The sequence below is a fragment of the Pavona decussata genome, unplaced genomic scaffold (assembly GCF_977016875.1).
Source record: "Pavona decussata unplaced genomic scaffold, jaPavDecu1.1 SCAFFOLD_426, whole genome shotgun sequence".
Lineage (NCBI taxonomy): Eukaryota > Metazoa > Cnidaria > Anthozoa > Scleractinia > Agariciidae > Pavona > Pavona decussata.
The window spans coordinates 359835-387500 of record NW_028145783.1 but is presented as its reverse complement, the minus strand read 5'-3'; the positions used below and the strand labels follow the sequence as shown (position 1 = coordinate 387500).

The following is a 27666-nucleotide window of genomic DNA, read 5'->3' as shown; positions in this document are numbered from 1 at the left end:
TGAAGCCTGAACTTCTGTCAAGAATTATATAAAAGATGAACTTTTGGAGTCGGACTAGTTCAAACACATTTAATTGCTACTCGGAGTTTCATGCTTCTAGCGAAGCAATCATCAGGCAACTGACAACAATAACGGTTACATGAAAAGATATACAAATTTGAAAATAGGGAACAATGCTTGCTTGCGTGATGTGTCAAGATTCTATTGGGCGTTAAAACTGGGCGCAATGTAAAACGGTCGAGTAAACTAAGTAAACGCGGTATTTAACAGAAACCTCTTAGAATGTCTGCAAATCGATGTCAGTTCATTTCTATGATTGAGTGATGACATTTCCGGTCTGCAAATTATGAAATATTTCTCCCTTAAGCAAAGATTACATTTTTTGTTGACATTTGAATACGATCTAGCTTGCTTCACTTTTCTCCATTTAATCTGATAATTGATTTTCTGTCCCTTGAGACTCCATATATACTTGTGCCAGCATCACTACGGCGCTCTAAAATGAAAGGAATTTGTTATTCTGCATTTCTTTATAGGTTCTATTCAAACGGGTTTAAAGCAATGAACTGTCTTGAGTAAAAAATGAGGCACTTAGATTATATGGTGCTCAACCACAACACATCAAACAGAAAGTAAAACAGGAACTTTCCGAAAATTGTGTAACTTGAAATTAAAACAGAAAAAGAAAAACAAAAGAAAATAAATTATGGTCCTTGTGGATCTCGTCACCATAACCTATGCTTGCTTGGACAAAATAATATTGAATTGGATATTAACTTGCTAGTCTTTCCACTACTGCCTGCCGCATCTCCTCCCCTTTCCTTTTGTCTTCCTGCTCCCTTTTCTTTCTTGATTCCTTTTCTATCTTCCTCACCTCTATCATATCTCTTCTATATACTAAGATATCCTCACATAACTGCTGTATCTCAGTGAATTCTTCCTCTGTGCCTGATCTTCAAAATCATAAAAAGTAATAAAAAAAAAAACTATAGTCATGTTGTAGCATGTTTGACCAGTGCGGTCAAAATGTTTTGAAGTACATGTAGTTGGCTGTCCTTAAAAAGTAGCCGGCTGCAAAGTCTGTTGCTAAGTATTTATTTGTTGTGATCTAACGGAAAGTAGCTGTTGACTTGTTATGACAGTGCTGTTTGATATGCCTACACTTGCATCTGTGCTTGTGCCTTCGATGACCTCCGTAAGCCCATTACAAACCAGGTATCACAAATAAAAACTCCACATAAATGCTAAGCCAGTGTTGTATAAAAGCTAAATGAGGAGGCACAAGCTAATCAACTTAAATGATAACCTGAAAAAAATGTAAGCCAGAGTCAAAATTTATATTTTGTTTTATACTCCATGGCAGGCCATAAATCATGTTTAAGATGAAAATTTATTTCCGTGATAGATTGTACATTTGACCATTTAAACATCAAAAGAGCAAGATTATTAAAAAGGAAGGAAATAAGAGAAACAAACATATGGACTTGTTGTACATTTGTAATTGCGACTAATAAAAACAGCGGGTTGAACATTTTACTCAGTTGTGAGTATGAACAAGCCAACCAACAGCAAACTTACCTCTTTAAACCTTTCTTGTCCTCTTCCTTATATTTGGTCAAAATCCGATCCATTTTTTCTCGGCAGCCTCTTCCCTTAAGCTCAACAGTATAAGAATCCGTAGAAAATGCTTTGCCAAGTCTCCTAGCTACTGCTTCCCACTCATCAGGTTTCTCGGGGTTGCGTTGAGCAACTTCCTTAGCAAGAGCCAACTTGTGTCGAGCCTCAGGCCAACGAAATGGAGCCATTCTAGGTTTCTTTTTCCATTTACAAATAGAAGAAATATCAAACAGTGAAAATAAAAGTAATTTACGGTAACACTAGGTTATCTAGCAGCGGAGAGCTGCAAATTCTTTCATTAGATCTTCTTGCAAATTTACGGCCGCCATTTTGAATCAGCAGCCACGAATGGCACTTGTTTTCAAGATCCAATAGGATTTATCAAATGTAGAATTTCGCCTGAATTTGTCGTTCTGTTAATGGATAAAGACTTGCTCCACAAGATTTTTGTATCATTACGTGAGATAAAACAAGAGTTAAACGCTAAAAGCTTTCAGGTAAATGACATACGTGAAAACCTACCTCTCCACGTTGGAAACGCACGTCGAAAACCTCAAACGTGACGCGAAAGCCTAGTCATGTGATCTCCAGCGGTTTGCGATTCGCGGTAAACTCGGATCTAAAACTCTCTAATATTTACAGATGAACCTCAAGAGTGCTGGGCTGTAGAGGAGACTACTGCTATCAACACGTTTTTTAACACCAGCCTACCTCCACCACTACCATCAGCGGTACATGAACCACAACCTTCCCCAACACCATCACAAATTGAAACAAGTACTCCACCACAGTCACCCCTTCAACCACAGTCATCGGCAGGAACAGCAACACGAGCAGCACAATCACCCCTGGACACGCTACGTCACAATGTATTTTTGTTTCTATTGTTTTCTCTGCTCATGCGCAGTAGTGTAATTTTTCTTCCCTCCCCTCGTGTCTTCACAAAGAAACACAACTCGTTTATTGTAAGCAACATTTTAGTCTCTTAGACGTTTTACTCCAACACAAATAAACAGTTAAAGCCTACACTTTTTTTCTGGTCCTTCGAAGCCGGATACTACGCAAGACAAGTCTCAAGAAAAATATACAGCCCTCGATAATCATGAACTACCTCGTGCAGATCGCGTAACGGCTGAATCGCGGGAATCGCTCGCACAGAAGCGAGCAACTACTAAGCGCCGGATCACAAACCTTATCAAGAAGATAGACCCACTCTGCGAAAAAGAGGAAAAATCAAAGTATGACATAATCTGCGCTGGACTGTATTTGGATGAGATTCGGGAATTGAACAACACGTTTCAAAGCCAGCAAATCGATGCAAGCGCTTTGCTTGACCCAACTAATGAAGAATTAATCGAAAAAAGGACCTCGAAGAACTAGACACTCACAGTGACCGTGTACAAGACAACATTAGCAAGCTGTTGTACGTTCTCAGCCTTGCTTCTAATAAGCCACAAGATGTGAAATCGACGGAAAGTAAAGGCAAGCAATCCCTAGATTTCAAATGGAATCGGATTACCAAAGCGGTAAACAGCCTAGCTGCGAAAACCTCAGCAGTTCAAGACAACCTTGCTGAAATCGATGATTTAGCGGACATGAAAACCCACCTCTTTGACCTGGAAAAGAGCCTCGATTGTTTCACTTCGGAAATCGAATCGTTTTACACGGAGTTGGAAGACTCATAAATGGAATGACGCAATATCTGATTACTTTGACAAGATCAAAGCAACCCAAGATCAAGTAACGCAATTGATCACACAACGCCGCCGTGACGAAACAAGTAAGAACAAAGAACGAGAAATTGAAAGGGAACAAAATCGCTCAGCGAAGAGCTGAGCAAGTTGTTACAAGAATTTAAAACCAATTCACATCAAAATCATGATGAAGCAAAGACAGTGAAATTACCTTCACTGAATATTCCAACCTTTGATGGAGAACTAACAAAGTGGAAATCGTATTGGCAGCAATTCGAAGCAACCATCCACAACTCCAAGAAACTGGATGATCAACTGCAGATGCAATATTTGTTGAAATCGCTTAAAACGCAGAAGGCCAAGGATGCCATTGAAGGTATCGATGCAGTTGCAGAGGCCTACCCAGAGGCCGTTGCAGCCCTAAAGGCACGTTTCGACAGGCCTCAAGTCATCCACCGTGCTCATGTTAGACCACTACTCAATGTCAGCCCTGTCAAGAATGGATCAAGCATGGAACTCAGGCAGTTACATGACACCCTTCAACATCATCTCCGGTCCCTTAAAGCAATGGATAAACTTGGCTTTGAACGATTCATAACTGCTCTCGGTGAATCAAAGCTAGACCCTCTTACCATGGTAGAGTGGCCAAAGTTCACGCAGTTGGACAAGGATGTTCCAGACTATCACAAGTTTCTAGAATTTCTTGATTTAAGATCAACAGCAACTGAACTGGCATCCTTTGATGCTGGCCACAAGAAAGTTCAAAGCCTCACCAAGAAACCAGCAAAGTCAGTTGCAGTGTATTCTACGAACACACAAAAGAAATGCCCAGCCTGTCATGGTGCAAAACACAATATCGCTTATTGTCCAAGCTTCAAAGAAAAGTCAATTGCAGACAAACGCACCTTAGTTCAGGAACAAGGACTCTGTTTCAACTGTTTGAAAGGAAAACACATGGGGAAACATTGCCCTTCACCTAATTGTTGCCTTAAATGCGGGAAACGACATCACACTTCCTTGCATCTGAGCAGTTACGCTGCAAAACAGACTGGGGAAGAAACAAGACAAAATGTTTCTGTGGTGCCAGCCCCAGGTATGACCACCAACACTCAGACAACCAACACTGCTGCTGTCAGCACTATCACCTCTGCAACTTATGCAACCATCCCTGAAGTCACCACTTCAAACCCTGTTCTCATGATGACAGCAATGGTGCTCCTAAGCAGATCAAATGATCGCACGGGCTCTACTAGATCCTGCTTCCACAGCCTCCTTTGTCACGGAACGAGCCGTCCAGCACCTCATGCTACGTGGGCAAAAACAAGAAATCAGCATCAATGGAATTGGAGGAACTCAGTGCCCAACCCAAAGTACCACTGTTGCTGAGATTAAATTGACATCCACTCAGCACACATCATGTCTGAACAATGTACAAGCCATTGTCTTACACCCATTGACAAAGCATCTACCCCTCAAGTCCCTTCCAACGGGTTACTGGCCACACCTATCCTCACTTGAATTGGTAGATCCCGAATTCAATGTATCAAAACCTACTGATGTTCTCCTTAGTGTTGACATTTACCATGACATCCTAAAGCCAGGTCTTATCCTTTGGCCTATAGGAACTCCAGCCGCTCAAGAAACCATATTCGATTGGGTTTTGTTTGGAGGCACTAGTGGCCAACAACCGCATAACCTTACATGCATCGACTTCACTTCCAAGCTGCGAAGAAACTCTTCAGAAATTTTGGACTCTAGAGGAACCACCTAAAGCCAGTTTGCCTCTAGCAACACTTGACAAGCTAGTGGTACAAGACTTCAACCAACGCCACAAGCGTGATGAAACTGGTCGCTTTGTAGTCAGACTTCCATTTAAGCCACAATGCTCTTCCCTGGGAGAATCCGGACCGCAAGCCTTACGACGCTTCTTGTCCCTCGAACGTTGTCTTCAACGATCCAATCAATTTGATTATGCTAAAGTCGTGACAGAGTACTTTACATCTGATCATGCAGAAAAGGTCCCAGATGAAGACCTCAACAAGCCAACCTCAAAAGCTTTCTACTTGGCTCACCATGCTGTTTACAAATATTCAGCTACAACGCCCCTGCGCGTCGTGTTTGATGGCTCCATGAAAACCACACCAGGCGTGTCGTTTAACGATCAACTCCTTGTGGGACCAACTGTCCACCCACCGCTCAATGATGTCCTAATTCGCTTCCGAAGACACCCTTATGTGCTAACAACCGACGTCTCGAAGATGTACCGTGCTATTAGCTCGGCATCAAAAGATAGGGACTATCATCGCTTCCTATGGCGAGACAAACCTACTGACCCGGTAACTGACTACCGAATGACAAGGGTCACATTTGGAATGACAAGTGCTGCATTTCTAGCCACCAACTCAGTGCGTCATGTTGCAGAAAAAATGAATTAGAACTGCCACTTCCTGCCACGAAGACCACATCTAACCTTGGGAACTCTGATGACTTTGTCAAACCTCTCGGAATGGAATACAGCTCTGCTTCTGACCACTTCCTGTTTTCATGCGCCAATATATCAGTTCAAGAATCGCAGCTAACCAAGCGTACTGTATTGTCAGATTCACCAAAGATCTTTGACCCTCTTGGTCTTATCTCGTGCGTCACTATTGTTGTCAAGATAATCTTCCAGCGACTCTGGGAGAAAGGGAACACTTGGGATGAACCCCTCCCACCGGACATTCAGCAAGAGTGGCTAAATTGGAGAACGCAACTCCCTGCAATCTCCAACATCCGCATTCCACGCTGTTATTCACCAGTCGACATTTCTCTGATGCCAGCGAGAAGGCCTACTGTGGTGTTGTGTATTTGAGAAGTCTCGACACGGCCAGCGGAGTCCACACATCACTTGTCATGACAAAAGCACGCGTTGCCCCACTCAAGAAGGTTTCCTTACCTCGTCTTGAACTTTGTGGAGCTCCTCTGCTCTCACAACCAATGAAGCATCTCCAAGGAATTCTGGCTGTTCCAACCTGCAATCTTCATGCCTTCACCGACAGTACCATTGTTCTCTACTGGATTCATAGAAGCAGTCAGCGCTTCAAGACCTTTGAAGCAAACCGAATTGGAGGAATCCAAGAACACGTTCCACCTACGAAGTGGAAACACATTAATGGAGAAGAAAACCCTGCTGATGCTGGATTGCGTGGTATCCTGCCAGGAGAAATCCTTAACCACAAGCTTTGGTGGAATGGCCCTGAGTGGATAAGGAAGATCCTTCAAACTGGCCATCCAAGTTTACACCTTCTCCCTCACTGGAGAGTCTCTACTCCTATGGAATCAAGAAAGAAACCTTGCAATTCAAGGAAAGAAAAGAAGTCACTCTCCAAGCCGTTACCACTGCAATCAAGCCTGTAATTGACATTCAAAGATACTCAAGCTACACGCATCTTGTGAGTCTGTGTTTCGAGTCGTCAATCGTTCTCATCTATTCAGCTCCACACCACTGTCAGTGAGCGAATTGGCCAAAGCAAAGAACTACTTGTCAAAACAAGCCCAAATCCAGATGTTTCCAGACACAGTGGAAACACTCAAGAAGGGGAAACCGCTACTCTTGTCTGATCCCCTACGCGCATTAAATCCATTTCTTGATGCAGATGGACTGTTGAGTTGGTGGCCACCTTTCACAGTCACAGAACGACTACCAATGTCAGCATCCCATCATCTTCAATGGAAAGCACCATCTTGCAAGTACCATTTCTGCAATCGCTATGTAATCGATGGAAAGACATTTAAAAATATACTTATCGGGCCCGGTAAGTTACTGGGACTTAAGAGAAACGGGCCCCAGGGTATTTAAGTGCAATAACAACAAAAAAGAATATTAAATGAAAACTACAGCGGTGCAACTCTAATACCTAACTACCTCAAGGGAGAAGAATAAAGAATGTAAAAATTTTACAGTTTGTTTGTGACACTGATAAAATGTTTCATTCACCTGACAAATTTAATCTGCAAAAAGGCATTTTAAATAATTATTGTATACTATCCTTACCGATCTGATTATTTTGCCACTTTCTTTAGCTTCGTACTTTGAATTCTTTACTCTCATATTATTCTTCAGTACATTCACACTATGGCACAAATTTGGTGTTCTTTGTAGTACACTGACATCCAACATTCAAATGAGCACCCTCCCCCTTTCTGTTCATGCATCACCTATCTCATCTGACGGCAACTCTACTGGATCACACAGCTTCAGAAGCGGCGTGAGTCCACCCCTTCCAATGATCTTAGCCTTCACTTTGCCATCTCCATGAGCAAGAATCCTGAGCGCAGCTGCACAGAATGTACCCAGACTCCAAGGTATGCTTCTGATGTCACACAGTCCTAAAAAGAAAAGTAGTTAGAGGCATCTCCATCACTTTTCTAACAAGTTTCTTCTGGAAGGTTAAGTCATGAAAAAGAGCATTTGCCTCTCTTGAGCACTGATACACAGACTGACAACAGTTGCTGTGGGAACCACTGGTGTTCAACATGTCGCACAATTTGACAAGATGTTTAATTGTTCATGCGCTGACCATTTCAGCCTGGCGAGATGGATTTTGATGGCTGATATTTTGAAGAACAGCAGCAGCTTCCTCATGAGCAAGGAATCTCCAATGGATATCTTCTGAAGGACACAATTGGACATAAAAGATTAACATTGACTTAGCAAACTGAACTGTAAAAACTTCACCATTTTGACACCAAAGTTCTACTACTACACAGTTAATCAACAAAAGCAAAGGCCAAGGGCCCGTTTCTCGAAAGTCCCGGTAACTTACCAAGCCTGATAAGTGTCTTTGGTGAAAATTTTATGTTTATTTTGATAACTTTTTTTTTAGCTCAGTAAGGTTTCTAGACCATTTACGGGTCCATAAGACTGAGGCTTGTGCAAAGGTTTAGGTAAATTGCAAAGACTTGCCGCCATGTGCTCGGCAAAGATTGCATACCAGAGACAAGGTTGTTCACCTGAAAGGTAAGATTGTTCTCATAAAATGGAACGACAAACAGGATGTCAGCGTCATTTCTACAAATTTGAATCCTAATTCCCCAGATGTTGTCATTCAAAGATGCAATCAACAGGTCCCCAATCTAGCAGTGATTGGTCTCTACAATGAAAACATGGGGGGTGTCGATCTCACTGACTAATTTGGTAATTACTATTCTGTTGGTCGTTCCAGTAAAAGGTGGTATAAGTATTTGTTTTGGTACGCCATAGATGTTTCTTTTTGTAATGTTTTTATTTTACAGAATCGTTTTCTTACATGTACTGGGACAGGGAGGTCTAAACTGAAGCAGGAATCATCTAAGCATCAGAAAATTGAGAAGCTTTTTTTTGAGGAGGGCAACGCGGGTAAGCATTTCTGCGAGAAAGTCAATGGTAGGAGAAAGCAGTGTGTTCGTTGCAAAGTGGTGGGGATTAACACTCCCTCGGGGTGGGCTGTAGAAACTAGTTTTCAATGTGGCAGTGCAGGGAAGCTTTATGTCAAGTGAATTGTTTTAATGTTTATCATGCGGTTAATCTGGTTCAAACTTCTTCGTTTCCTGAGTCCTCAACTGCTGTGAAATCCACAACGTGATCTGTAAAAGAGCTCAATGTTTTCTTAACGGCTTCTGTTCGGCCCCTAATTATTCATAATTTGGCTTTTGTTTAACTTCCGTCATTTACACTTTGTTGTGCGGCAACTTAAATTTTTGATTTCCAGTTTGCCTTTTCACACCATTTTGGCCTTTCTTTTTCTTTTTTTCAGTCTATGCTGCTTTGAATACACTTTACTTTGAAACCCCATCTTCTTTAACTCTCGCATTGCATGGTTAATAATTAAAAACGGCCGGAGTCCTGGGTGGTCGCGCGCATGCTTGCCTATTGGTGATCAATCGGTTAAGCTAAAGAGCGTAGTAGACACCAGGAAGTTGTGTCTGGCATGGCATGAGATGGCGTGTCCAAGAAAAACTGTGACCACTTTAAGACAATGACATCAACGCCTTCTGCATTGCTTCTACAAGGCTGGGTTTACATTTCCACGCATTTTAAATAATATTTACAATGACGTCTGTCTGTGGGTAAGTGGTCAATTACAAGACAGTTATTGATACGTGTGTAAAGCGTAAGTCATCTATGTAAATTCCATCTGACACAAGACAGAAGATTGCATATGAGTTGTTTTTTTTGATACAAACTCAAACACAACTTTACAAAACCAACCAAAAACTATAGAATGGCAAATTATTTCTCCATAGTTTGTGTAATATCGAAACTGTTACACATTTTAATTACATTTTACACTCCTGATTATAGCAAATCTCTATAAAATTTACAGATGAACCTCAAGAGTGCTGGGCTGTAGAGACATCTACTGCTATCAACACGATGTTTAACACCAGCCCACCTCCGCTACTACCATCAGCGGCACATGAACCACAACCATCCCCAACACCATCACAAATTGAAACAAGTACTCCACCACAGTCACCACTTCAACCACAGTCATCGCCAGGACCAGCACAATCACCCCATACTATCAACACCTGAGACCACACCACCACCACAACCACAATTACCTGCACCATCTTCATTACCATCACCAGCAGATACTACAGCGGCATCAAATCCATTAATACCAGAATCATCAGTACCATCAACTCCCCAGACCACACCACCACCACAACCTGAACCATCTTCATTGCCATCACCAGCAGATACTACAGCGGCATCAAATCCATTGATACCAGAATCATCAGTACCATCAACTCCCCAGACCACACCACCACCACAACCTGCACCATCTTCATTACCATCACCAGCAGATACTACAGCGGCATCAAATCCATTGATACCAGAATCATCAGTACCATCAACTCCCGAGACCACACCACCACCACAACCTGAACCATCTTCATTGCCATCACCAAAACCTTCAGTCCCTAACACGATTCCATCTCCAGTAATTGATTTTTTTAGCATGCCTGTTTCACAAACCAAGTTTTAATCACCATTTTATAAAAAAAAAAAAATAACCACTGCAAGAAAGTCGGAACAGTTATTTTGGAGAACAAACTTTTTCCAAAGAAGCACATAGATTCAAGTTAAATCATAGTGTTTTAAGGCCAGTTTCATCAAATTCCATTAGTTAAAAAATAAGTATTAATTGAACACCAAAAATAATACTCTGTCTATGGCTCAAGAGATTATTTTATGGTAGGCTGATCTCTTACTTACAGTGATGCAGTATTCTTGAACAGTAAAGCCATTTCACAAGTGCGTTTCCTTTTGGTTCTTATTATCTTTCAAGTAATATGTAAAACAAATTGAGTAAGAGTGTATCATCTGACGGCAACTCTACTGGATCACACAGCTTCACTTTGCCATGTCCATGAGCAAGAATCCTGAGCGCAGCTGCACAGAATGTACCCAGACTCCAAAATATGCTTCTGATGTCACACAGTTCTAAAAAGAAGTGTAGTTAGAGACATCTCCGTCACTTTTCCAACAAGTTTCTTCTGGAAGGTTAAATCATGAAAAAGAGCATTTGCCTCTCTTGAGCACTGATACACAGACTGACAACAGTTGCTGTGGGAACCACTGGTGTTCAACATGTCGCACAATTTGACAAGATGTTTAATTGTTCCTGCGCTGACCATCTTAGCCTGGCAAGATGGATTTTGATGGCTGATATTTTGAAAAACAGCAGCGGCTTGCTCATGAGCAAGGGATCTCCAATGGATATCTTCTGAAGGACACAATTGGACATAAAAGATTAACATTGACTTAGCAAACTGAACTGAAAAAACTTCACCATTTTGACACCAAAGTTCTATTACTACACAGTTAATCAACAAAAGCAAAGGCCAGGGGCCCATTTCTGGAAAGTCCCGGTAACTTACCAAGCCTGATAAGCGTCTTTGGTGATAAATGTTTACTTTGATAATTTTTTTTAGCTCAGTTAGGTTACTAGAACATTTACGGGTCCAAAAGACTTAGGCTTGTGCAACCGTTTAGGTAAATCGCAAAGACTTGCCGCCATGTGCTCGGCAAAGATTGCATACCGGAGACAGGGCTATTCGCCTGAAAGTTAAGATTGTTTTCATAAAATGGCACGACAAACAGGATGTCAGCGTCATTTCTACAAATTTGAATCCGAATACCCCAGATGTTGTCATTCAAAGATGCAATGAACAGGTCCCCAATCCAGCAGTGATTGGCCTCTACAATGAAAACATGGGGGGGGTCGATCTCACCGACGCAGGTAAGCATTTCTGCGAGAAAGTCAATGGTAGGAGAAAGCAGTGAGTTCGTTGCAAAGTGGTGGGAATTAACACTCCCTCGGGGTGGGCTGTAGAAACTAGTTTTCAATGCCTGCAGTGCGGGGAAGCTTTATGTCAAGTGAATTGTTTTAATGTTTATCATGCGGTTAATCTGGTTCAAACTTCTTCGTTTCCTGAGTCCTTTACTGCTGTGAAATCCACGACATGATCTGCAAAAGAACTCAATGTTTTCTCAACTGCTTCTGTTCGGCCCCTAATTATTCATAATTTGGCTTTTGTTTAACTTCCGTCATTTACACTTTCTTGTGCGGCAACTTAAATGTTTGATTTCCAGTTTGGCTTTTTACACCATCTTGGCCTTTCTTTTTCTTTTTTTCAGTCTATGCTGCTTTGAATAAACTTTACTTTGAAACCCCATCTTATTTAACTCTCGCATAACACGGTTAATAATTAAAAACGGCTGGGGTCCTGGGTGGTCGCGCGCATGCTTGCCTATTGGTGATCAATCGGTTAAGCTAAAGAGCGTAGTAGACACCAGGAAGTTGTATCTGGCACGGCATGAGATGGCGTGTCCAAGAAAAACTGTGACCTTGCGCACTTAAAGACCATGACATCAAAGCCTTCTGCATTGCTTCTACAAGGCTGGGCTTACATTTCCACGAATTTTAAATAATATTTACAATGGCATCTGTCTGTGGGTAAGTGGTCAATTACAAGACAGTTATTGATACGTGTGTAAAGCGTAAGTCATCTATGTAAATTCCATCTGACACAAGGCAGAAGATTGCATATGAGTAGTTTCTTTGATACAAACTCAAACGCAACTTTACAAAACCAACCAAAAACTATAGAATGGCAAATTATTTCTCCATAGTTTGTGTAATATCGAAACTGTTACACATTTTAATTACATTTTACACTCCTGATTATAGCAAATCTCTATAAAATTTACAGATGAACCTCAAGAGTGCTGGGCTGTAGAGACATCTACTGCTATCAACACGATGTTAAACACCAGCCCACCTCTGCCACTACCATCAGCGGCACATGAACCACAACCATCCCCAACACCATCACAAATTGAAACAAGTACTCCACCACAGTCACCACTTCAACCACAGTCATCGCCAGGACCAGCACAATCACCCCATACTATCAACACCTGAGACCACACCACCACCACAACCACAATTACCTGCACCATCTTCATTACCATCACCAGCAGATACTACAGCGGCATCAAATCCATTGATACCAGAATCATCAGTACCATCAACTCCCGAGACCACACCACCACCACAACCTGAACCATCTTCATTGCCATCACCAAAAACTGCAGTCCCTAACACGATTCCATCTCCAGTAATTGATTTTTTTAGCATGCCTGTTTCACAAACCAAGTTTTAAGAGCGGTTGTCAGTAACTTTCGAGAATCCGGCGACAGAAGCGAAAATTCGAATTTTTTTTTTTTTTGCCCCAAAAGACCCTTTTGGTGAACTATTTTCAAAAATAATATTCAAAAGTTCCAGCGAATTTTTATTTTGGCAAAAATTGGGAAAGTTCGAAATCGGCCAAAACGCGACAGATGGCCCGATTGAAATTATGCAAATTAGTACATTTTTAAAACTCTCGTTCAAGACAAGGTAGCCTTTTCTCGAGTTGACACTTTCACAATCGTTTTTACATCCCTTGTGCTTGCTTCTAAACTATATTTTATCTCCACCTGAACATTCTTTCATTTAAAGTTGCCCACGTAAAGAATACAGTGTTTGCTATTCCTTAGATAGAGTGATTTTTGCCATATTTCAGATGACCATATCATCAAGGGTATACAAATATACTGGTAATGAAAACACTCTTTTGAACAGGCAATTTTCTTATTTATCATGTTAAAATATTTAGTTTGGCCCGTGAAAAGCGAGCGCGCTAGGTCGAGATGTGTGGAATGCACTTTGACACAATTCGCCAGTTTAGTACTTCATGTTCCTCCTGTTACTTTGCACTTATCAATACACTTCACGGAAGCTTTTAGGTAAAAGCCAAGCTCTCTGTGTTCATTTCATGCTTTTATACACGTAAATAACTAGCTTCAAACTTGAGTGCTCCCCATATTAGCATTAGGTTATCAAATGATTCCTTTCAGGTAAAATTTTCGAGTTTATATTGAGCCGTTCAAGCGAGATGAAAGAGCCGTTCGCAGGGAAATAACTTGAAATCAGTGAAATTAATACCCTGTCTCTCATATCATGCTACACTTCCAAACTACCGTTATTGTTAAGCTAGAAAGTGTAAATGCTCCCTTTTTACGTGACCTAAACCAAATTTGCCTAAAATATTCCGAATAAAGTCCACCACAAGAAAAAACTGAAAAAATCGCGCACCGACGTAAATGTAAACATCAGCCGTTTCTCGACTTGCTACATGGATGAAACGCGTCCCTTATTTTACCTCTGTATACATTTATGATCAGAAAGTAGAAACAAAAAATCTTCTCTATGCCCATCTGTATAAATGCACTCGCCAATCAGGCTTTGATTTTTTGTATGTTTGTTGAAAATACTGAAGAATAGTGGAACATAATAATTTGTTACTGACTACTTGACTCATTCAATCACAACCGGATACATGTAACACGACTGGAAACTAGATATAAATAAATGCTCTTATTTGTCTGCAATCGTTACTCACATTATATCTGGCGGTATCAAATCCCCGAGGCAAGGCTGAAAATTGTCTCAAAATCCGCATATTAGAGATTCAAAGTTTTGAACAATGCAACAACTTTCATTGCGTGACAAGTGACATGTGATACACAAGCGCGCGAAAAGCACCGGAATAAACAATGTCAAGATTCGCCCTTGTGATGACAGTGCGAAAATGATTTTTGAAATTACAAGAAGAAATTGAGGCAAGTCAAGATCTGCAAGGTATATTTGATTGCCGGATTGAAACGAAAATCATGTTTCCTCCTCTCCCCCCATCCCCCCCCCCGTCCTGGGGATTGTACCGAATTGTCATCATCATCATCAACAACAACAACCTTTATTTTCCTCAAAATAAAGCCGAAATTAACTGAAATGAAAGTAAGCAATTCAAGACCTTTTGAAACCTCAATGCAGTATTTCAATACTATCCTCAAAAAAAACGTTTGGAGGAGAGTGAAGTTTTTTTTTCACCATGGCACCTCTCCGTGCGCATCAAGCTCAAAAAATGCGCAAGATTTGTAATGTGTTACGCTTAATCAATGCAAAAAGGACGTTCGCTCGCACCTATAAAGACACAAAAGATCGGGCCTATAAAGAAATTCAGGACGAAATAGTGTTGTTGCTAGGGCAGGTAAAGTGTTTTCATTTGAGTGAAACTGAGAGCATGAAAGAACATTTTATTTCTTTCTCTGACTTTCCCTATTTTTTTAAACAGAAATCCACTGCTATGCATTACTTGACTTTATTCCAGGAATTATGATTTACGATTGAAACTTCCGTTCGTCTTTATATGCTCTCACCACGGAGAGAAGTAAGGCCTTCGTGTGAACTGGAACAGTCAGAAACCTTTAACGACGAAGGGAGACCGAGGAATGAACAGCAAAGAATCGTTGTCATTGTCAATGCATGTACTGTGGCTTAACCCAATCCATGTGGAACTCGTAAGTAAGTTATATCTTCAACCATGCCATATAAAAACCACTATAAATTGAACAATCACTGGACTATGGTACACAGGTTCAAAAGATACTCTCACTGGCCTTGTCAAAGGCTGTTCGTATGGTGGATACTCTGGAGCACGCTAGGAGGATTTAACAATGACAACGTCAGACTTACACAGTGACGGCCTGTAAGAGATAACACCGTCTTTTAGACCGAACACGAAAATCTGAGAAATACCAGTCGTGCCCCTCATCCTTTGACACTAGTGCGCGCTAGAAAATAAATTAAGGTTAAACTCTTATCTTAAAATTTGATCAGCCCTTCCGTAAGCAATAATGCAGAATAATGTTGTGTATTTCCAGTTAACATTTCATCGCCATCAGTGACTCATCTCAAACAGACATTAAGGCTAGGTTTAACAAGTTAACCTAAAAAGTTTTTCAGTTTTTTCGTTCCATTCATGGTGAACGTCCTTATTACATTGATTAATCGTATAACACATTGCAAATATTGCGCACCTTTTGAGCTTGATCCACAACTTTTGCGCGTTGATCCATGGCAAAAGACTAACTTCACTCTCCTAAATATAATAGCTTTTTGTTTGAGGATAGTATTGAAATACTGCATTGAGGTTTCAAAAGGTCTTGATTTGTTAACTTGATTTAAATTAATTTCGGTTTTACTTTTCCTGTAATGTTATTTTATTGATGAGAATCCGGCACAGACAATACAGAGTGAATCTCAGAAGAGGAAAACTACATGATTATTGTTTCAGTCCATTAAATATACCTTGCAGACCTTGACTTGCCTCAATTTCTTCTTGTAATTTCAAAAATCATTTTCGCACTGTCATCACAAGGGCGAATCTTGACATTGTTTATTCCGGTGCTTTTCGCGCGCTTGTGTATCACATTTCACTTGTCACGCAATGAAAGTTGTTGCGTTGTTCAAAACTTTGAATCTCTAATATGCGGATTTTGAGACAATTTTCAGCCTTGCCTCGGGGATGTGATATCGGTAGATATAATGTGAGTAACGATTGCAGACAAATAAGAGCATTTATTTATATCTAGTTTCCAGTCGTGTTACATGTATCCGGTTGTGATTGAATGAGTCAAGTAGTCAGTAACAAATTATTATGTTGCACTATTCTTCAGTATTTTCGACAAACATACAGAAAAATTAAAGACTGATTGGCGAGTGCATTTATACAGATGGGCATAGAGAAGATTTTTTGTTTCTACTTTCTGATCATAAATGTATACAGAGGTAAAATAACGGACGCGTTTCATCCATGTAGCAAGTCGAGAAACGGCTGATGTTTACAGTTACGTCGGTGCGCGATTTTTTCCGTTTTTTCTTGTGGTGGACTTTATTCGTAATATTTTAGGCAAATTCTGTTTTAGGTCACGTAAAAAGGGAGCATTTACACTTTCTAGCTTAACAATAACGGTAGTTTGGAAGTGTAGCATGATATGAGAGACAGGGTATTAATTTCACTGATTTCAAGATATTTACCTGCGAACGGCTCTTTCATCTCGCTTGAACGGCTCAATATAAACTCGAAAATTTTACCTGAAAGGAATCATTTGATAACCTAATGCTAATATGGGGAGCACTCAAGTTTGAAGCTAGTTATTTACGTGTATAAAAGTATGAAATGAACACAGAGACCTTGGCTTTTATCTAAAAGCTTCCGTGAAGTGTATTGATAAGTGCAAAGTAACAGGAGGAACATGAAGTACTGAAATGGCGAATTGTGTCAAAGTGCATTCCACACATCTCGACCTAGCGCGCTCGCTTTTCACGGGCCAAACTAAATATTTTAACATGATAAATAAGAGCAATTGCCCGTTCAAAAGAGTGATTTCATTACCAGTATATTTGTATACCCTTGATGATATGGTCATCTGAAATATGGCAAAAATCACTCTATCTAAGGAATAGCAAACATTGTATTCTTTACGTGGGCAACTTTAAATGAAAGAATGTTCAGGTGGAGATAAAATATAGTTTAGAAGCAAGCACAAGGGATGTAAAAACGATTGTGAAAGTGTCAACTCGAGAAAAGGCTACCTTGTCTTGAACGAGAGTTTTAAAAATGTACTAATTTGCATAATTTCAATCGGGCCATCGGTCGCGTTTTGGCCGATTTCGAACTTTCCCAATTTTTGCCAAAATAAAAATTCGCTGGAACTTTTGAATATTATTTTTGAAAATAGTTCACCAAAAGGGTCTTTCGGGGCAAATAAAAAAAAATTCGAATTTTCGCTTCTGTCGCCGGATTCTCGAAAGTTACTGACAACCGCTCTTAATCACCATTTTATAAAAAAAAATCACCACTGCAAGAAAGTCAGAACAGTTATTTTGGAGAACAAACTTTTTCCAAAGAAGCACATAGATTCAAGTTAAATCATAGTGTTTTAAGGCCAGTTTCATCAAATTCCATTAGTTAAAAAATAAGTATTAATTGAACACCAAAAATAATACTCTGTCTATAGCTCAAGTCATTATTTTATGGTAGGCTGATCTCTTACGTACAGTGATGCGGTATTCTTAAACGGTCAAGCTATTTCACAAGTGCGTTCCCTTTTGGTTCCTATTATCTTTTAAGTAATATGTAAAACAAATTGAGGAAGAGTGTAATAACTGATTCCAAACATGGAAAACTGGGTTGGTAAAACAAGGGACTAAGATTTTTTGAACAACTTCAAACTTTTTAGAAACCACATGAAATTCTATTTAGTGTCTTGATATATCTTCTCATATTATTTATAATGGGCCTTTGTATAGCTAACGGTCCCAAGTGCAAAAAACACCTTGCTGGAAAGCAAGGTACGTCCAGGGTCATCCAAAACAAAGACATTTAAAATTTGACTGGACAAAGTAGCTTTGTCTTTGGATGTCCCAGTGCCCATAGCTCTCTCTCCACCAAGGTGTTTTTTTACCACGAGACAAAAAAGGGCCCTTTCTCAAGAAATTCAAAACAAAAGTTTCCACAAATTTTATAGTAATGAAGATCACATTTCCAAGCCTTCACAATGGAGAACTCCTTTGTTTCCTGCAAATGAATTATTATCATTTGAGAACATAATTTCTCAAACTTATTAATAATTCATCAAGCCAAAACAAAGCAAATCACTACCGTGACCATGGTTTGGATATGTGATCCTAATTACCATACAATTTTGCCAACTTTAGCCTGGAATTTCTCCAAGAATCATTGATCATTTGAGAAGCCATATCAAACTCGAGAAAGTGTGTTTTATCAGATATCCAAACACCTTGAAGTCATTTAAAAAAACTCGGCTGCACCTCGTTTTGTCAACCTACTTCTCAGTGTTTGGATATCTGATCATGTTTGATATATTACTTGAACACGGCTTGCGACCTAGTTATCAGAGACTTCACTGAAGCTTTATACACTTCTAATAGCTTTCGAGATTTTATCAGAATTGTTGTAAACAACTTAGCTCTTTTAAAGTGCATATGAAGCGAATATTCACCTCCACTTTCCTCGCTGCAATATGAAAACTGACTATATAAGAAACTTTCTAACTGAAATAAATCGGTTTGTTGCGCGGGATCACATTTTAAAAAACACGTAAAGTAAAGCCTTTTTGAAGAATCTTCTAGGCAATATCCTGGGTTCTAGTTGAAGGTCTTGACATCATTGATGTGTGTCAGTGCGAACGCCTCAATTGTTGTCAAGAAAATGAGTAATTTGACTCAACAATTTTGCTAATGACTATGGGTGAAAGTGAACTGGAGTATTCGTCTACTTCACCCGGTGACAACATTGCGTTTTCGAAACGTGTGGAGGAAGACACAGAAATCGTAAGAGACGAAATAACATCGTACGAAGGGGAGCCGTTTGCAAGTTCCGATGACGATGGCGACGACCACGAGGAGGAGGACGGAGGAGACAAAGATGGGCTAACTCCTGTTTCTTTAGAACAGTGCATTGACAAAACAGAGCCTCTCTGTTCTTTGTATGCCTATTTTTACTTCTTTAAGCGGCAAGCTATATCTCAGTTTGGATGAATCGAGCTAAAACCTTGTTTGCACTTGTAAACATATGCACCAGATACACGCACAACTTCTTCTTCAATATTTTACAGGTGTACTTGTAACTGCTGCAACGACACCACACTTGTATCAGCACGTGAGATTAGGTGCTGCAGAGTTCTTTGTGCAGTTGGAAAGCTGACATTTCATGGCAGTATTGAACACATATCTTGTATAACTCAGCATGAAGATTGTTTGGCACTAACAAACAATACAGTGCTCAAGCTGGTGGCACCATTACTGAGACAGGAATGGCAGAGCTTATCGACGGAAAAGTTGCACGGCGGAAAATGGGTAAGTACTTCTTCTACTATACATGTGCTGAAATTACTCTCAGTTGGCTTCACTTTTGGTGAGGCCAAATTTTAGTTGAAACTGAGACAATTAAAAGTATCACTGCATGAAAACAGTTTATTGCAAGTCAACCCTCGAGGAATATGCTAGTACTGTAGTCTTTTGGGCATTCATGCCGTGTCCAAAAGATGAATAACCAAGTATTCTCAATGACCTCCACAAAATACACGCGATGTTTTACGGAAACTTGTAAAAAAGAAAACAATAATGTTTATCTGTTTGACTCTTTGTTATAAATTTTGCATCTTTTCTTGCTTGTTTGTTTTGCCCTGGTACCCAAATGGTTTTTCTTGTATACATGTAGGACTTGTTGTCTGTTGTTCAATAGGCACTCTACTGTTTAAGCGGAGAAAATAATGAAGACTTTTTAGATTTTTGGCGACCACATTTTGCCTTCTGGTGACTGCAAAAATTTGTTTTAATCGCCACTTGGTGCCCGCTTCCAACCCTGACTTATACCATGGATTAGTCTAGCTTGCCTGATGCGGGTAACAATGGTTTCTGATGGAAGTTAACCTTAAAAAGGAGCTTTGAAATATGCTGGATGTTTTTAATCAGCCCTGCTTTGGTGTTTATACCTGCAGTGTTTTTCTTTAAATAAAATTTTATTTACTTCATGTAGGTTTCTTAGAGCCACTGCCTACAGACGGCTTGTTCGCTGGATTTTCGGTTTTTTGGGCTGGGATAACAGCAGACGATTGCCAGCATGCATTTACCACAATGTAAGAAGTAGATATTTGACTCATCATTCAACTGGATATGTGCAAGCAGAAGATATGAATTAGCTGAACTTGCCTAGTAATACACATGCATCAAGCTGATTCAGAGAACTACAGCTGTCTGTGACTGATTTTTGGAAGGTGTCATCAAAAGCTTCATTTGTATAATTATTTTCATCCACTGACCTATCGTCTCAAGTTCATTAATTACTTTGAAGCTGCTGTCCTGTCACTTATGCAAATAAAATTAGAAATGCCACACATCTTTCCTTACTGCACTGTAAAAAAACCCCACAAAACACAAACAATGGGAATTCTGTTTTCAGATAAAACATATACCTTGGGTATTTTGAAGTTTACTGCCTCTGATTTTATTGCCATCACTATTTTAAAACTGACGGAAACCCAACTGAGGTTTAGCTAGTTATGATTGTTAATTTTTCCCCAATGTGCTGGACTTCTTCAGGAGTGTTCACTGCCTGGCTATGTCATGGCTGGTCATCTTACTTTTTGGTTGATACTCCAGACAGCAGAAAGTTGAGTCATCACAATTATACTGTAAAATCCCTGTGGGTTTTATGGCCTTAACTGTAAATGTTGAGCAAGCAATTTCTGTTAACCCATTTCAGTTTGCATGTTTTCTGGCATTTTCACAAATTAGCATACTGTTAATAATTAACCCGATGTGCAGTAAAAATATACAAAGTTCTACAATCACTCTTGGATAATTGGTCGGAAAGCCAAGTTGCTAAACCACCATTGCCTTCGAAGGAAAAAGTAAACAACCTGCTAGAACTTGCAGATTCAGAAGCGGAAAGAAAATGTCTTTGATTATTCAGATAGTGACAGTAGTGTTGAAAATAGCGATAGTGTGACTGATAGTGGATCTGAGGACGAGAGTACTGGGGAAGAGAGTGATGACAATACTGGGTTTTATTTAACAGTGGTTCAAATGAGGATGCTGTTAATAGTAGTGGGGCTGTTGGCGAGAATTCTAATGGTATTTGTGCTGCTGGTGAGGTTGATAATGGTAGTGGAGCTGATGGCGAGATTGGTAATGGTAGTGGGGCTGCTGGCGAGGTTGGTAATTTATTGGGGGTGCTGCTTCAAGTGAAGGTGCTGTTGATGGTAGTGGGAGTGTTGGTGAGGTTCGTGGTACTGAAGGCAGTGAGCACACAGGACAAGATGAAAGACATGAGTTCCAGTTAAGGGATGATCAATATAAGCACATGGGTGAAACAGGAGAGTGTTACATCAACACACGCCAGCTCCTCGATATCCTCTATGATTGCAATAATTTAAACTGGCTTAAACCATAACGCACTGTGCCGGCCAAAACTGGCCGAGATTTTGGCCAGCCTCACGCTTCGTCCGCGTTTGGGTCCTACCCCTTCCTAGAAGAGATTTTTTGTCCTCTATTGTTCTCATTGCATTCAGAAAGGACTGACTAATCAGAATCCACTTACTGCCCATATATTTTTAGGTCTTAGGGGGGCCCAGACAAAGAAGCTTTTTGTCTTTAGAAGCCGTGTCCAATTTCAATTTTTTTTCCCTCGTGGGCCGCGCGGCTAGATTTTTTGTTGCCGATTTTCGCGTTTTCCGAAGGAAAACACACCTTTTCGAAATGGTAAATCGAAAGAAGAACTGCTAAGGAATACTTGACAGTTTCGACAGCGAAAATCCGAGAAATAACGACGAAGAAATTAGGCTTCGGTTACGAATTGTTGTTTTATCCAGGCGACGAGCGAGCAGACAGGTTAAATCATTATTCAGACCACGGACTTTCTGCGAAAATTTAGAGTACTTCTGGGAATTCAACAGCCAAAAAATTACAGGTTTGATTGTGAATTTGTACTGAAATACTATTCTAATTGACTGATTCTTTGTACTCTGAACAGTTTTTGCAAAATATTTGAAACATGTGCCCCGCACGGGTCGATAAATTCGCTTCGAATTGGAGTTGTTGTTCCTTCAAATCGCTTGCGCATCGCTCGTCTTGCATTTATAAGTAAACGCGTTTCTTTCTAAGGCGTAAACAAAGACTTCTCTGAATAAATTTTTCATTTAGGAAAGCTTTTTGTGTTTTTCTTTCTATTTTCATTGAGAAAACGTGACAACTGTGTAAACTTCCATAAACAAACACATGCTCTCGGGACGGATCAGATTTCATTCATGTGACGCGCGGATCAAATTTCATTGAAATTTCGGAAATTTTTACTTTCAAGTCTGTTTTTTGGAAAATTTTGAATTGGAACCTAGTGTATTTTATTCCATAAATAGTAAATTTTAGACTAAAGGGGTGTTGTTTTTTTTGCCCTGTAAGTTATGTATTTTTACTGCACATGGGGTAGGAAATAACCACTTTGCCAATTTTGGTGAATTTTGAAAAACCTCTGGAAACTGCTGGTGCGTAATGGGTTAACTTTGTATATGAATTGGAGTAAGCATTTCCAAATGTTGGAGAACATGCTTTGGAACAACTTCTGTTAGATTTGGCAGGACAGCTTCCATTTCTTAACCTGAGTCTAAATGATGAACGTATCATAGAACAGTCAAGACAAGTATATCTCCTTCAACGTCAACTTCAAGAAATGGAACGTGATATAGACAACACAATAATAGTATCAGAGTATGATTCCGATTCACCCAAAGAATTGATTAAGGTGCGAAATCCACTGGATGAAACTGGAAAGCAGATTATCAGGAAAAAAAGAGCTGCTATGCGCAGGAAAGAAAAGAGGGAGTTCATGAAATGCATAGCTGATAGTCATTGATAGTGGGAGAAGGAAGAGCAAAAGGATCGGAAAAATTCAAAGAGATTGCCCCATCAGCGCAAAACGATTGAAGAGTATGTTAACAAGTGTGGCGTGGGTGCCGATGCATGGAGAAGGACTGGCGTATTGACCTTTGATGGAAACACACATGTAGGGAAAAAAGTCACAATCAAAAGGATACAGGAACACCTTCAAGCGAAGTACAATCGCACAATTGGTTATGGGAAAGTGGTAGAATTGTGTGTGGCTCAAAACAACCGCCGAAAGTCTGCTGCAGGATTTAAAGGACTGGCACAAGTCACAAATAGGCGCGCTAGGAAGGGTTTTACCGCTAAGTACAACCCTGATGATCATTGGAGCTCTGCACTTTATGCAGAGTTAGACAAGCTCCAGTATATGGATGGCAGTAATATCATGAACCTAGGTCGCAACGACCAAGATGGATTTCGCCTTGACGCCATGTCCACCCATAAGCAGCATCCTTCATTGTGCTTAAAGAATGAACTTCCCCTGACTACAAGAACAGACTCGTTAACCGGTATCCATCCGGCAGACTACTTTAAAAAAACCTATCTAATACTTATTATAAAATAGCCAACATGAAAAAGTGATTCTCATTGGTCCAAGAGAATTCACTATATCTCCTTAGAGCACGCAGCATACGTCACAAGAGTGCATTATAGCGCAACATAAGCACGCAAGCTATGTCACAAAAATTTGCCTAACGCAGAAAGCAAAAAATCTGCTGGTCCGCCATTGTGGCTGAGGAAATTCCCCACTTTAACCTCAACTTCGACTTTCTGTATACTCAAGCAAACGACAACGATATCAGGAATGAAAATGCTCAAAGAGGGGAAAAGGAGAAAAGGTTTCCTGACCTAACTGAAGAACAAAGAGACCATTTTTTAGTTGATGTAGAAGCAAAAGCCACCAAAAGTTCAACCAACTGGGTTGTGAAAGTTTTTAAAGGTACGAAGGTACACAAATAGACATATTATAGACCACCAAAATTTGAAAGAAAAACTTTAAATTTAAAACTGTATTTATTTCATCAATGGCATCCTTTGTAAAAACAGAGTATTTTAATTAGTATGCCGGAGCTGTTACTAAAATGGCAACTTTCATTGTCAACAATAACATTGCACTTGATAAATTCAGTTAAAATGATTTAACATCGGTTTTGTAAGAAGGCATTTATGTAAAAACAGAAATCTTTTGAAAAATATTTCAACTGATCAAAAACGAAGCTAAACGACCAATTTTTTTTTCTTAGAATGGAGTGCTCAAAAAGTTCCACCCTTACCTGAACTTGAAGAAATGAATGAAAAACAGCTCGACGAAAGCCTTTTTTGGTTTTACACTGAAGCGAGAAACAAGAAAGGCAAAGAATACAGCAAGTCCTTAATTTCATTCAGAAATGCCATCCAAAGGTATCTGAACAACCCGCCGTTCACGAGAAATTTTAAGTTGAATTCAACCGCCTTTACAAGTTCAAATCGCATGTTGAATGCCAAAATAAAAAGTCTCAAACAGCAAGGCAAAGAAAATGTTCAACATAAAGAGACCATGCCAGTGGAGGATTTGAAGAAGTTGAACGCCAGCTCAGTGTTAACTTTGAGCAATCCATGGTCTCTATTAAGAAATGTCTGGTTCCACTCAGTGCTATACTGGTGTAAATTGGTTCACTCAAGAAGTGCGAGAATTCTTTAAAAGTCCTGCATGCTTATATAACTCAACAATGCACTCGGCGCATTTTTTACTTCTTTAACACACAACACAAACATCACCATGCAAACTGATAAAAATAGAAATCAAGAAAATGTAAACAAGTGAAATATACTGTAGAAATGTATATAGAAAAAAAAGCAAGACAAATTAGTTATTTCTTTGTTAATAAGAAGTCCCTTATTCCTTTCTTGAAGCTAAAAAGGTTTGTAGCTTGACGTACTGAAAGCGGTTATTCACTCCCTGCCAACTATCCCATTAAAGAATAAAGAATTTAATAACAATGCGAATATATTAATTAAATCACAAGTAAGGATTTTGTCAACACAGAACAGATCATAAGTCAATTTTAAAGTTGAAATAAAAATTAATATGCACTTCCCATACAAGAATGGACTTGTCTATTTTCAAATAAAGTGGCAGAAAATTGTATCAATACACAATCAATGAAAAAGGTGACAAATGGCTAAAACTTAAATTGAGCTTCACTTCACGGAGCAAAAAACAAATCGGGAAAATCAACGACGTCTTTATAGAGGCTGGCACATTTCCCACTCAAAAATAATCCGAAAAAATAAATATGGAAAAAAATCAGATACTGAAGACGCTTAGTAGAAATGCGACAGGCCGTGAAATGTCAAAGGCGGGAAAATCTAGGCAGGAAAACATGTTTGCGCATGACGAAATCATCAATTTTCACAGCACGCCACCTTTTTCCCGCCCAAAAAATGGAGAAAAAAAAACTGGAAAACCGTCAGTCTCCATACGCCGTATGACAATGGCCGCTGGGGGACCAAGTGATCTGACCGGTAATTTTTCGCATTTTTTATGTTCATTTTCCCATGATAATGTTAGCAAATTTGCTTGTGCTAGGGATCATTTCCGACTTGGTATGCCTCCATAAAAAAATTACTTATTTGTACCAAAGAGGGAAAATTGAAGGGGAGTGGGTAATTTCAGGTCCTCAATGCATCAAAGAAAAGCAACACCGTCCCATTGAAATTTAAACGACAAACATGTTTTGTTTATATTTTGCAACTGTCGCTCTTGTAGACGACATCTTTAGGTTAGTAACAATGGAAGAGGGTGATATGGTGATGCGTTTCCAAGACAACATTGGCGACACGCACAGCAACACAGCAAAGAAAATGTATCCGGAGAATTTGGTCCCAGCAACCGTGAGTACCTATAATACAGAGAAAAAAACCTTTCATTTGGCGGCGTTCTTCGTAATAACACTTTGTAAAGTGCAGGAAACATAAGACCTTGCAAAACGACATCACTTCACAGAGATAGTTGTCATCAATAACTTCGCCTTTTATTTCATCCTTGTCTTTTTAGTTAAAGAGCGTAATTGATGCAAGGAAATTGTTTCTGGCCTGGTATGAGGTTGCCTACCCCAGGCGAACAGTGGACATGCCGATTTCAGAACTAGACCTCAAAGCCTTTCGTGTCACCCTATGCGAGGCAGGATTCTCCTTCCAGAGAATATTGCATAACATTTATAAAGTTGTGTGTATGTGGGTAAGTGCAAGATGGTTATTAATACGTGTGTAATGTAAGTCAAGTTATTACTAAATTCATTCAACAGATCGGACTGTACAACTCACAGGAGTGAATGAAAACCAATTTCGCTGATCATGAATTTACCCCCTTACACCGTTACACGGACATGAATATTTAACATGACCACTGGCACTGTACATTTTTCCAACAAATATGACAATTTTTTGTTTGGTATTTCGCCTAATCCTTCTTCTGTTCTCGTGCTTCTTTTATAGCAACTAACCAACAACCACCCAAGTCCTGGGAAGATGTATCCGCAACTGGGGTCAACGATCACAAAATTCGTGAGACAGACACAGGGATATCACCCCATCCTTCCCAAAAAACCACTCCTGCAGCTAGGATGCCTGGTTACAGCGTGGCGTTGCTGCCTAAAAGAGAAGGAAGTAGACAAAACAAGATGATCACTACCTTATCTATGTAAAATATGTATAGAGATTATGAAAAGAAACCCTTGCAATAAAATTATATCTGACATAGAAACATTCTGTTGACAATTGATACTTTCTAGAGTAAATTCTTGGCTAAAAAATTATAAGCATAAAATACTATCATGTAATTTCTCTTGCAGTGTCATTCATACATAGCCTTTCGGCACACTGCGGGGCACGGCCCAGTTCAATAGCGCAGAAGTAGGGAGGGAAATAGCTGCTGTGAGAAATGAACTGGGACTTGAAGAATTCCCAGAGCCACTGGGCATCAAAGTTAGGGACATTTGTTTCAGGGTGGTACCGGACATAATGACACAGTTAAAAAAAATATAATGAATTGACAGAATTGCTACTTGGTAATGTAACCAAAACCAAGACAACGCGGTCAAACCAATTGCAAAGCTCAAGATTGAAAAAAAGAGTCAACAAGCAATAAATGAGAACAAGGGAAAATGCTGGAAAAAGTGAGAATTTGACACAGCCGACCACACATTTCTGAGTAAGGCCTAACCGTCATGTCTATTGTGTCAATCAACAGATCTGACCAACTGGGAGTGGTAATGTGCGTAACTTTTACAAATGAGAAAAATGATGCAGCAAATCGTGCACACAAGTAAGTGTAACTGAATGGTTGCATGTACATTTTTCTCTTCAGATAGTGCCGCATTTGGATAGTGTGGGATAAATTGTGGGGCACAATTGTGCAGGAGTTGAGATGGCCGCCAAATCTTGAGAGTACAACACTGAACAAATCGTTGTTTTCATCTTAGGAAAGAGTACAT

The 27666-nt window shown here is 39.8% G+C and overlaps 2 protein-coding genes across 4 annotated transcripts in view; one reads left to right on the top strand and one right to left on the bottom strand.

Moving 5' to 3' along the window:
* Positions 1–2249, bottom strand: part of LOC146450766 (uncharacterized) — a 3099-nt gene extending 850 nt beyond the window's left edge. The window contains exons 1-3 of one of the 3 annotated variants that reach the window (XM_085099967.1): positions 2140–2249; positions 1579–1814; positions 591–953 (exon numbers count right to left, since the gene is read on the bottom strand). In XM_085099967.1, coding sequence (XP_084956093.1) covers positions 773–953; positions 1579–1805 — 408 coding nt within the window. In that variant the 5' untranslated portion in view covers positions 1806–1814; positions 2140–2249 and the 3' untranslated portion in view covers positions 591–772. Of the gene's footprint in view, positions 1–590; positions 954–1578; positions 1818–2139 lie in introns of those variants that run through there. The other 2 variants (XM_085099968.1, XM_085099966.1) reach the window with 2 other exon arrangements.
* A 1333-nt stretch (positions 2250–3582) lies between these two features.
* Positions 3583–4957, top strand: LOC146450765 (uncharacterized). The gene has a single exon (XM_085099970.1). The coding sequence runs from the start codon at positions 3633–3635 to the stop codon at positions 4695–4697; it is 1065 nt and encodes a 354-aa protein (XP_084956096.1). The 5' UTR covers positions 3583–3632; the 3' UTR covers positions 4698–4957.
* Positions 4958–27666: the final 22709 nt, after the last annotated feature.